At 47.5% G+C, this 12124-nt stretch overlaps 2 protein-coding genes across 4 annotated transcripts in view; one reads left to right on the top strand and one right to left on the bottom strand.

Annotated features, from left to right (window-relative positions):
• Window positions 1-12124, bottom strand: part of LOC143833943 (vomeronasal type-2 receptor 26-like) — a 36935-nt gene that overhangs the window by 24385 nt on the left and 426 nt on the right. Inside the window, exons 2-3 of one of the 3 annotated variants that reach the window (XM_077330300.1) lie at window positions 11892-11949; window positions 10996-11157 (exon numbers count right to left, since the gene is read on the bottom strand). The exons of 1 other annotated variant lie outside the window; for it this stretch is intronic. In XM_077330300.1, coding sequence (XP_077186415.1) covers window positions 10996-11027 — 32 coding nt within the window. In that variant the 5' untranslated portion in view covers window positions 11028-11157; window positions 11892-11949. Of the gene's footprint in view, window positions 1-10995; window positions 11265-11891; window positions 11950-12124 lie in introns of those variants that run through there. One more of the 3 variants, XM_077330301.1, reaches the window with a different exon arrangement.
• Window positions 2126-9728, top strand: LOC143833769 (vomeronasal type-2 receptor 26-like). The gene is made up of 5 exons (XM_077330002.1): window positions 2126-2253; window positions 2669-2960; window positions 7003-7230; window positions 7462-7588; window positions 8818-9728. Exons 1-5 carry the CDS (start codon window positions 2126-2128, stop codon window positions 9726-9728), a joined length of 1686 nt encoding a protein of 561 aa, XP_077186117.1.

Below are 12124 nucleotides of genomic sequence, written 5' to 3'. Positions count from 1 at the left end.
CTCTGCAGACTAGGCCCTCGTCCGAGAGACCTTTTCCTTCAGGGCTCTCCCTGCGCCATCAATTCCAAGGGTTTAATTTTTCAGCCTCGGGTGGGAGTCAATTGAGAACACAGCTATCTGGGTGGGGTACTCATCACCCACTAAGCCCTCGGATTCCCTGCCGGCATGAAGAATGTTTCAGGGGTTTCTCAATTGGAAAACTCTTGAGAAAGACTGGTTTAAATGAACAAAGTTTGGTCTCTTACAGAAAACTTGAGAACCTATAGAATTCAATAGGAAGTGGGACTGCGTTGAGACTGGATGTATAAAATACTGAGTAGCGAATGGAAATTGAGCCACAGTTTGAAGACATATGACAAGATGATCTTGCATAGTACTGTTTTTTTCCTCTTTTTAATTGCATGTATCTGAATTTTGATCTGAATGACCGTAAATAAATATTGATTGAAGATGATCCGCATAAATCAGGCTTTTGCAAGGAGGGGCTTTGCGAAACCCTTGGGTTTTTCAGTGAGCAACCTGAAATATTGAACCTCTCAATCAGTAAGCAGGCTGCAATTTGGCGAATGTAGTTGAGGCAATGAAAAAATCCCTTTTTATTGCTTTCACGGCCAGCTCAGTTAAGTTTGATGTCATATAGGACAGCGGTCCCCAACCTTTTCATCACCGGGAACTGGTCAACGCGTGACAATTTTATTGAGGCCGGGGGGGGGGGCGGTAGTCTTTTGCCGAGGGACGCCGCCGCCACCTGAGCCCCTGCTCCACTTGCTTTCCCGCCGGCACCCCTGACTTCCCGCCACCCTCTGGGGGCGCTGCCAGCAGCAGCTGCGCAGTGCCATGCCGAGGGGGAGCGCCAGCCGTGGCAGCCACCGGAGAGCACCAAAGGTGAGTCGACGGCAGAATGGCAGGGCAGCCCAAGAGGCAGCAGCTAGGGAGGAGGACGAGGAGGAGCCACAGCCTGGGACTGACCAACCCACAAATTGGTACCAGTCCCCGGCCTGGCAGCACCTTTGCGTACATGATTTCGCGGCTATAGAGGATCTTTTGATCTGCTGCCTTGCTTTTGTATCTAGACATTTCACACCTGCCTGAATCGAATTTGGCTTGAAAGAATTCAACTTTTTGACTCCAAGGCAGATTATATAGCATGAGCCAAGCCAAATCAACACGATGGGACATTCTTAAAGAAAACTTGAGAACATATAGAATTCAACAGGAAGTGTGACTGTATTGAGACTGGATGTATCAATTACTGAGTTGTAAGAAGAAAAGAATGAGTGATCGTCATGACTTGAATGAACACTTGGTGCTTAAACCTGATTTCTCTTTGAACATTCCTGCTCTATTCTTCAAGGTAGCCGCCCTGGTGGGACCTTGTGGGAAAAAGGGTCCTTCTTTCTCCAGCAGACAAGGGATGTTCCAGTTGAACTCTGGTTCTGGGGTCATGACTCTGTGATTACCTGATGTGGCTGTCAAGGCAACCAATGGGAAAGCATTGACCACCAGGTTTTAACCCGGTCTCCCATGGATTGAGCCATGCTGCCATCTTCTGAAGGTTGTTTTCTCCCAATCTTAGTTGGCTCTTCCATGACCCAAGTCATCTGAGGCCCTGTTGGTGAGTTCTGGCAAACATTTTTTCTCTATCTCTGCACCTGTGTTCAAATCCAAAGGGAGAGTCCAGGGCAGTGTAGAATCTTGCCCTTAGTATTATCAATATCATGGTAATTTATTCTGTATATCCACAAAGCTCCAGGGATTTCTCAAAAGACCAGTAATATCAACACAAGGAGCAACAACAAGGTGATGTAATGTCTTGCAACTAGCCAGGAAACTATGGTGCATAAAAGACTTTGCTCCCAGTGAATTCAGGGGTTGTCTGGTAGGAGGGGACACTATGTCAGTGTGAAGCGTGAGACCCTTCCCTTTCATTCTGATCAAGGCAGAGTTGGACTGCTCGACTACAGGCCCGGTCTTGCCAGGGGAAGCTCCTTCTGTCAGTCTCTGAGATCAGGATCCTGGGAGGGGAAAAGGTGCACCCAGGCAAAGAATGGTCTTGCTCCTGCTTCTGCTGATACGTTTTCCAGTCTGCAGGGTAGGGAGTGCCAGCTGCCCATTCGCTAGGACCATGGATGAATGTGAGCCCTTTAATGTCTTCCGGACAGGAGACCACCTCATAGCTGGGCTTCTCACTTATGTTCTTAAGAAACATCCAACACAAACCTTCGGGGAACCTCCCTTTGTAAATAATGACTGGTAAGTTAGTCCTGGGTAGACCTAAATTTATGTCATGGGTCAGAATTCTGCATGCTTTCTTAGTAACAGGCTACAGTGTGCTACTCTGCTTCCATGTTCTATATCTAAGTGAGCAAATGTGGCCAAGTGTTTTCTGTTTCAAGAGACTTCTAATCTGGCATGCCAATTATAAAGGATCAGGCAGTCAATGCTGTGAAATAGTCTGTGTAGACAGTACTTACGTTGATGGGGCAGGGGTCTGCTTCACTAAAGGCAAGTTCCACTGTGCTCATGGGCTGCCACCAATTTCATCCAGTTTGTATGATCATTACTGGAAGCCATCAGAACAGCTTCTTCCCATACTAGGTAAGGCTTCAGCAAGGCACTGTTTCTGGCATCCCTAGACAATGTGACATGTATACGTATTTTTTGGCAGGAATATACAGATGCAATGGCACCTCCTTGCCTTCTCTTTAGCCATTCAGGAGGTCAACCGGAATCCTAGGATCTTACCGAAAAATATCACCCTCGGCTACAACATCTACGAGAACACTGTGCATCAAAGGGCGAGGTATGGTGCTTTGATAGAACTGATACCCTCTACCCAGGAGGCTGTTCCAAACTACAAATGTGGCAGACAGAGCCATCTCTTGGCTGTTCTTGAAGCGTCTTATCCTGTCATCTCCACCGACTGTCCACCACTCTTGAGCACCTACAAAATACCTCAGGTACGAATCAGGGACAGTGCAATGTCTCTGAATAAATATGGGTGGACATCAAAATGGTTCTGATACGGATCAAAACCAGCTTTCGGGAGAGTTGAGAGGGATTTGGGAGAGGATTCAGGTCCTCTGGCGGTTCATCTTCATCCTTCTGCAGATGATATTACAAGGTTTTGGAACAGCCTTTGTTGACTTAGGGAGCAGCAGAGAAACAAAAAAGAAACTCTCTCTGCCAAAAGGGACAGTCTTTGAAAGAGTCCCTTGGAGCAAGATATATTTTTTCACGAAGTAATTTGTATATCAATGTAATTTGGATTTATTCTAAGTACAGATTAGGTTTTTTTTCCTCATTCAAATTTCAGTTGTTTCCAGGGATATTTTCCCAATGATCTGATGAGGGTTAAAGGCCTGGGGTTGTGAGGGGAAGAGTTCACCCCAGGACAAAATCCCTCCCCCACTTCTGATGCTGGAAGGTCAGATCCTCAACCCCCACTGAAATGGACCCTCACAGAATGTGAAGTCTCTCTGAGAAAAGGTCTGGACTGAAACTGATCCAGGCCGTTAAAGGGTTTTTTTGGGATCACCATCATAAAGCTGTATGAGGTACTTTGCTTCTGACTGTCAATTGTTGAATGTGATGAAATCCAAATCTGTCCTCTTCCCCATTAGGTCAGTCATGATTCAGATTTGATTGTTTTGAAGGATCCAAGTCAGTTTCCTTTTTTCTACCAACTGGTTCCAACGGGAGAAGTCCAATACCGGGGAATTGTCAGGCTGCTCCTGCATTTCCGATGGACGTGGGTTGGTCTCTTTGCTTCAGACAATGACAATGGGGAAAAGTTCAAGGTCACCTTGACCCCTCTCATGCTCAGGAGCGGCATCTGCGTTGCCTTTGAAGAGAGGGTATCCGATCAGGGCATTAATTCTGATATTTGGTCAACAGAAGGAAGGAAGCGTTTGAATTCACTCCTCAGTCAAACCCAAGTCAATGTATATGTGTTCTATGGAAGTTATTTCCCTCTACTATTGCTTGAAGACTTAGTAACGATGATTGAAGATGCCATGCTAGTCAGACTAGGTAAAATTTGGATCACAAGCTTTCTGCTGGACAACTTGTTGAGCTTGATGTGTGACGCCTTCCCTGATAAGTTCCCTCTGCATGGATCTCTCTCCATCAAGACCCAGACAAAGAAAAGAAGGATGTCTCTCTATTCACAAGCATGTCACCCCCTTGTGCAGGAGTTTCTAGAGAGAGGATTTCTCCGAGTCTCCTCAAAGCCCATTTTGTCTGGGACAGGCCACCGGAGATTCAGGGAGATAGAGGGGCTGCAAGACAGTGCCTGGGAGGTCCTCAAAGAACTCCTGCCTCCCAGGGCCTGGAATATTTACTCCTCCATCCAGGCGGTGGCACAGGCATTACATGCTGCCTACTCCTCCAGGTCTGAGAGGACAATGAGGGCTGGAAGAAGAACAGGAGAACATGAGCGAATACAGCCTTGGCAGGTATTCATTACTCCCTGAATGAAGAATCCCAATCAGCAGTTTCTCTTTGAAAGGGTTATTGTGCCTCCAGTCTAACATGGTTGTCACACAGCCTTTAGCAAATGTCTCAGGCACGTCCATTCTCTGACATTTTTGGGGAACAAACTCATAGAATTGTAGAACCCTAGGTGTAAACTGCGTGGAGCTTTTATTCCAATCCCAGGTCGATTCGGTCTCTGCCGTCTACACAGAATGCGATTTCCGTTTTGATTTGGGGTGATTTAAATTTTCCTTCTGCAGCAAGAAGGATTGATCTGCAGTGACCCTACCTTTATTGTGCTATATCTTAGAGTGCTTTTAATCCTCAAAATTTAAAGGCTGTTTTGAATCTGGGCTCTACTCCGTGGTAGAGGACCCGTGATTGGCCACAGGTGGTCATGTGACAAACTTGCCTTTAAGTAGAAGCCCCTAATTTCTCTCAACTTCTGTCGGTCTTGGATTTTTTTTCTGCCTTCTTCGATCCTCTCCCCCCTCCCTTTAAGAAAAGAAAAGATTTTTCCTTCGTCCTCTGACTTCTTCGATCCTCTCCCCCCCTCCAAGAAAACTAAGAGTCTCCATTTGCCTCCCCCCCCCTCTTCTGAGCCTCCCTAACCACGTGAAGAAGACTTTCCTATTTCAATGGGGAGGGCGGGAGAGGAAGACTCGAGTTCAAATCAATCTGAATTCAACAGGATTGACAATGGAATAAACAAAGTAAGTGCAGAGTCTGCCCTAGTGTTGGAGAGGGCTGGACGGGCCATCTAGTCCGACTCCCTGCTCAGTGGAGGATCAGCCTTATGCATCCAGGATAAGTATCTGCTTGAGGTCTGCTCATGAGGGGGAGTGCACCACCTCCTTAGTGTATTCTACTGCTGATCTCAGACTATAGAAATGTGAATTTAAGAGAAAACATCTCCTCTAGGACCCCCTGGGTGCCCTATTACTCATCCAGGATAAAAACAACCGAAACTAAAATATTTTCAGACATTGTGCATGCTGGTATGCTGTAGAGGAGCCCGGGGTGGGGGGATAGAAATACTCAAGGATCTCTCATCCTACATGTATAGGAGAAAGGGAACCTTGAGTCTCACATGCTGATACCTCCCCAATCTTCTTGGTTCTCAGGTGCTGCTAGACTAGAATCTGCCAAAGGAAAAACAGGGCCCAGATCTTAGGTTAAAAATCTACCATTTGAAGAAAGTTGATGTCTTTAAACATGGAGAATTTTTAATCACAGAGAGTATTAAGAAGAAGACTTGGTTTTTATACCTTGCTGTTCTCTCCCAGAAGGAGTCTCAAAGCAGCTTACAATTGCCCTCCCTGCCTCTCCCCACAACAGGCACCCTGTGAGATTGGTGGGGCAGAGAGAGCCCTGATGTTACTTCACTGTGAGAACAGCTTCTAACAGAGCGTTGACTGGCTCAAGGTTGCCCAGCTGGCTACATGTGCTTGAGTGGGAATCAAACCGGGTTTGCCAGATTAGAACCCACTGCTCTTACCCAATACATCATCCATTCATTGCACTGTGCTTTAGTACTTATTTTATTGAGTTTTATTATGTAATTGTACAGTGTTGTGGCGAGCCCAAGGTCACCCAGCTGGTTACATGTGGGGGAGCACAGAATCGAACCCGGCTCACCAGATTAGAAGTCTGCACTCCCAACCATGTTCAGCCTGGAGAAAAGGAGGCTGAGAGGGGACATGATAGCCCTCCTTAAGTATTTGAAAGGTTGTCACTTGGAGGAGGGCAGGATGCTGTTTCCGTTGGCTGCAGAGGAGAGGACGCGCAGTAATGGGTTTAAACTTCAAGTACAATGATATAGGCTGGATATAAGGAAAACATTTTTCACAGAGTAGTTCAGCAGTGGAATAGGCTGCCTAAGGAGGTGGTGAGCTCCCCCTCACTGGTAGTCTTCAAGCAAAGGCTGGATACACACTTTTCTTGGATGCTTTAGGATGCTTATGGCTGATCCTGCGTTGAGCAGGGGGTTGGACTAGATGGCCTGTGTGGCCCCTTCCAACTCTGTGATTCTATGATTCTATGATTCTAACCACTACACCAAACTTGCTGATTTTTTGTAACTATTTATTCTTGTATAGTAGGGATACTATCAGGAAGCATGTAATACTACGAAATATGTAGTCTAGGCTGAATGGGTATGCATACACATAGGGTCCTCCTCCTAAATACTAATATCTACTCCAGTGCAGGTGAAGATAGTAAAAAAAGCTCCACCACATCTCCCAGAATAGCATGACAAACCCAATCTTGTGAAAGATGGGAAATAGTGTGGCGGGTTGCAATACAATCATGTTAGGGACCTGGCCTTCCCCCCCTATGTACACAACAGATCTGCACAAAGCCAGTTCTTATTCTATTAGCCATCTTCTGGGTCGCTTTCAATAAAAGCTTACGATAAAGCTCCAAATGTATCAAACTGATGAATCAGAAGAAAAGCACAGCTAGAATGAGTTTGTACAAGAGTCTTCTGCCTTCTAAAGACTGTTATTCTCCCTGTGATTTCAGCTTCATCCTTTCCTGAGACGCTACCAAATTCAAAACATTTCTACGGGTGGAATGAATGTGGGTGAAAACGGGGCCCTGGAAGCCAACTTGGACATTGTGAACATGATCGTCTTGCGCAACCTTTCCTTCAGGAATGTCAAAGTTGGGAGTATCCAAAGACAGTCTTCGGGGGAGATGAAGCTAATCCTGGATCAGGGTGCTATTGTGTGGCCCCCCTCGTATAAGCAGGTGGGGAGACTGGTTGTGTAAGGACTGAAAATCTATTTGGTGTCATCCATGAAACCTCCTTGAGAATCTTCTGAGCCTTTCATTTGAGACAATAGTTATCCAAGTGGCCAGCGATCATCGTGTGGAATGTAACATTTCATCATATCAGCATTTTATAAATCTTATAAAAACTCCATTCCCAGTGAATCCGTTTTCCTTCCCCCGGATAACGCTCCTTGTCTCTGTCTGCAGAGGATGCCTGATTCCAGGTGTACCAAAATCTGCTTCCCTGGATACGTGAAGGTGGTCCTAGAAGGGAAGCCCATTTGCTGCTTTGACTGTTCTCTCTGTGGGGAAGGAACCATCTCCTCTCAGGAAGGTGGGTGACGGCTGTGGAGCAAATAATCCGTTTTTTTATTTTCTCAGAATTGTTCTAGAATTTCGTGGACTAACCTTTTCCCCCCAGTTTTCAACGGAAAGATGAAGAAATAGTGTTGGTTCTTATATGCTGCTTTTCTCTACCCAAAGGGGTCTCAAAGAGGCTTACATTTGCCTTCCCTTTCCTCTCCCCACAACAGACCCCCTGTGAGGTGGGTGAGGCTGAGAGAGCCCTGAGATTACTGAAGAAAAAGGTTTGGTTCTTATAGGCCACTTTTCTCTACCCGAAGGAGTCTCAAAGGGGCTTACAATCCGCTTCCCTTTCTCCTCCCCGCCCTGCGAGGGAAGGGAGGCTGAGAGGGTCTTGATATTGCTGCTTGGTCAGAACAGCTTTATCAGGGCTGTGGCGAGCCCAAGGTCACCCAGCTGGCTGCATGTGGGAGAGTGCAGAACTGAACCCTGATCGCCAAATAAGAAGTCTGCACTCCTAACCACTACACCAAACTGTCTCTCTCAAACAGACCTCCTGGGGAGAGGCTTCTGGATCATTTCTGGTGAGTGTGGGAGAAGATCAGCTCCATCAACTTTTGTTGCTTTCAGTGGCATTGATGGTTGTTGGTGCAGTGCTGCACATGGCGGCCCTTTATCTGCAGGATCAGTTTTCAGGCAACACTGGCTTCACTGGAGTTTGAGGACACAACTGGAAGCGTTGTCACGTGTCCCCTTGGATCCTGCAGCTCGTTGATTTTGAGTCACTTGTGCATTTACTGGATTGGTGTGAGGATGTCGTGGGAGAAGTCCATGTGCTTCTAACTTCTAAACTCCAAACACAATCCTCAAGTCATGGTTTTCTCGTCGGAATAATTCCTGCCATTTATTTCTACTAGAGCAGCGGTCCGCAAGCTTTCGCCCGCTGCGGACTGCTGCGGCGTAGTGGGGAGAGAGGGTGGCCCGGGGACCGACGCATGCGCGGCAGCCCCACCGCAAACGCAGGTGCGCGGCAGTCCGCGCATGCGCGTTTGCGCTGCCGCCATGCCGACGGCTGTGGCTCCCCCTCTTGGTGACATTCCACACCAGTAACAATGAAACCCAAGGACAGAACGGACAGTTAGTATATTCTAAAAAAATTCTCACCCTGATGGAATTTGGCTGTATGGAATGTAAAGGAGTCCATTTTGTGATGGATATGAATTACATTAGTATGATCCTGATATCTCTTTTCCCTTCCAGATGCAAATCGTTGCACCAAATGCCCAGAAGATCAGTATCCCAACCCTGACCACACTCAGTGCCTTCCCAAAGAGGTGACTTTCCTTTCTTATGAGGAGACTTTGGGGGTTACCTTCATTGTTTTGGTCCTGTTCTTGTCCACAGCTACACTTCTCATTCTAAGAATCTTCATTAGAAATATGGATACCCCAATAGTCAAAGCCAACAACCGAGACCTCAGCTTCATTCTTCTCATTTCACTCCTGCTTTCCTTTCTCTCCTGCCTTCTATTCATTGGTCAGCCAAGGAGGGTGACCTGCCTTCTCCGACAAACAGCCTTCTGCATCATCTTCTCAGTTGCCATCTCTTCTGTGTTGGCTAAAACAATCACTGTGGTGGTAGCATTCATGGTCACCCAGCCAGAGAACAAGATGAGGAAGTGGGTGGGGAAGAGTCTGGCAAAGTCCATTGTCCTTTCTTGTTCCACTGTTCAGATTGGCCTCTGTGCCCTCTGGCTGGGCATCTCTCCCCCTTTCCCAGAGTTTGACATGCACTCCCAGCATGGACAGATCATACTGCAGTGCAATGAAGGGTCTGTGGCCATGTTTTATGGTGCCCTGGGCTACATGGGCTTCCTGGCTGCCATCTCCTTCACAGTGGCCTTCCTGGCCAGGAAGCTTCCTGGGGCCTTCAACGAAGCTAAGCTGATCACCTTCAGCATGCTGGTCTTCTGCAGTGTTTGGGTATCCTTTGTGCCCACCTACCTGAGCACCAAGGGGAAATACATGGTTGCCGTGCAGATCTTCTCCATCTTGGCCTCCAGTGCTGGACTGTTGGGCTGCATCTTCTTCCCCAAATGTTACATCATCATAATGAGGTCTGGTCTGAATATCAAGGACCATCTCAGGATGAAATATCAAGATGGAAGTTGATTCTCTGGAGATATTTTTCTTTTTAAACCTGTGTTGTGTGTGAAGACCCGGCTCCACCTTAGATGGTCTCCCTGAGGCAGTGGTCCCCAATCCTCGGTACAGATACCGGTACCGGTACCGGTCCGTGGATCAGTCAGTACTGGGCTGCAGGTCCTCCTCATCCTCCTTCCCGGCTGCTGACTCGGGGGCTGCCCTGCCACTCTGCTGCTGGCTCACCTTTGGTGCTCTTCAGCGGCTGCCATGGCTGTGGCTCCCCCTCGGGGTGGCACTGCGCAGCTGCTGCTGGAAGCACCCCCCAGTGTGCGGCGGGAAGACAGGGGCGCCGGCAGGAAAGCAAGTGGAGCAGGGGCTCAGGCAGCAGCAACGACGTCCCTCGGCAAAAGACTACCCCCATGGGCCTCAGAATTGTCAAGTGCTGACCGGTCCCCGGTGATAAAAAGGTTGGAGACCACTGGCCTTGGTATCGGAAGGTCTGTTGAGGCAGGGCGGCAGGAGAGAGTAGTTGCCGTTATGGGCTAGTTTTTACTGGGGTTTTCATGAATGTCATTGGGGTTTTAATTGTTGTTTTATGGAGGTTTATGATGGGGTGAATACATGTAAATTGAAGTATAAATAAAATAAAATAAAATAAAAAAGCTTGTGCTGATCTTTTTAGTAAGATACCTTCACTATAGAACCAGTCATTGAACGGGCTGTTAGCTAGCAGATGCAGAGGAGGGGGGCAAAACAACTCCTTTTTATGGCTTTCACGGCCTGCTCAGTTAAGCGTTTCATGTTATATGGGAACCAACATTACTGCTGGAGAACAAGGGGATGTATTTTAAAGGCTTCTTCCCACTCATCCAAGCCCAAAAACTAGACCTCTTATCTTGGAATTATAGAGTTGGAAGGGACCTCCAGGGTCATCTAGTCCAACTCCATGCACAACCCCCTACCTCCCCACCTACTTACAGTCTGCCTAAGTTCATAAAATCAGCATTTTTGCCAGATGACTATCTAGCCTCTGCTTAAAAACTTCCCAAGAAGTTGAACTCACTACCTCCTGAGGAAGCCTATTCCACTGAGGAACTACCCTGGCAGCACTGAAATGGTTCTTAAATCTTATAATGAGTTCTTCCGCCCGTCAGGGGAGGGCCCACACAATTGGAATGAATGAATGAATGAATTACAATGAATCAGCCCTCTGACTGAAAAGTTCTATTTATTGTAGTTATGAAATAAACACTTTAGGCTTTTCCGCACTCATTAAATTTAGTGAAATGCTTACCTTACGTAGTCGTTATATTCTGGCCCCTCCATATGATGTCGCCAACTCCGAACCCTCCTGGCTTGCCTACATCTCGATCACGACGAGACCCGGACAAGGAGCCACAAAAGCCTTGTTCCCCCCAGACGTCTTTGCACCAGACAACCCGGTCTACGTCTGGAACTATAGTGATGGGCCCAATTGAATTCCGGCAACCGTCACACATGCAATGGGACTGGTGTCCTACAGGGTCCAGGACGAGGACACGTAGACCAGGTGTGCCACCGAGACCACCCCGTGCACTTGGAAGAAGCAACCGCTGGGCCCACCTCCAACACCACCCCCGATGTGGTACAGCAACCCTGCAGTCCGGTAGTGGAGCAGAGGGCGCCAAGGACAGAGCCAGCGATAGCCGATGCAGTGGCAGCCCACCGGATCGTGGCAGTGCAGCCCAGCAACAGCCAACCCATGCTGACACCAGAACCACGGTATCTACAGGACTTCATCCATCACATCCTGACTATCTAAGGGGGGTAGGGGTGTTGTATATGCAAGGCAGCAGAGGGCTGAGCTTGGGGTCTGGAGCAGGATCAAAGCAGCCCCGAAGGACAGCCAATGAACTGCCAGCTTCCCAAGTGCAGGGTCCAATAGGTTTAAATCAATCAGGCTCCGCTAATCCAATCAAGGCTCAGCCAAGGGCGTGTTCACCTTTGCCCATGTGTATATATTTGGGGGCTTGTCCAGGCAAGTCCCCAGTCAGTGTGGTTACTTCCAACCTGGAATCACTATAAGAAATAAAAGAGCTGTAATGCACGACTACACCTCGGTTATTCTCTATTGAAGCCACTATGCGAAATTTTTCATTCAGATGGAAGGCAGGACTCCTTTCTTAAAATATTAATAGGTAGTTTTCATACCAAGGAGTGCTTCTGAGGGGAGAGGGCTTCTCCCTGCAGCTTCAGGCCTCCAGTCCTTCTGGGGAAATTGCATATAACATTCATTTCAAATAATCCCCACAACAATCAAAATCCAGAACAGACAATTGATATAAACACAGTCCCCCCTTCCAGTAATTAGTGTAATAACCTTTCCTAACTAAAATTTTGGTAGTTTTCAGACAAAGGAGTGCTTCTGAGGGGAGAGGGCTTCT

The sequence above is a fragment of the Paroedura picta genome, chromosome 3 (assembly GCF_049243985.1).
Source record: "Paroedura picta isolate Pp20150507F chromosome 3, Ppicta_v3.0, whole genome shotgun sequence".
NCBI classification, from domain to species: domain Eukaryota; kingdom Metazoa; phylum Chordata; class Lepidosauria; order Squamata; family Gekkonidae; genus Paroedura; species Paroedura picta.
This window is presented reverse-complemented; position numbering and strand designations above follow the sequence as displayed.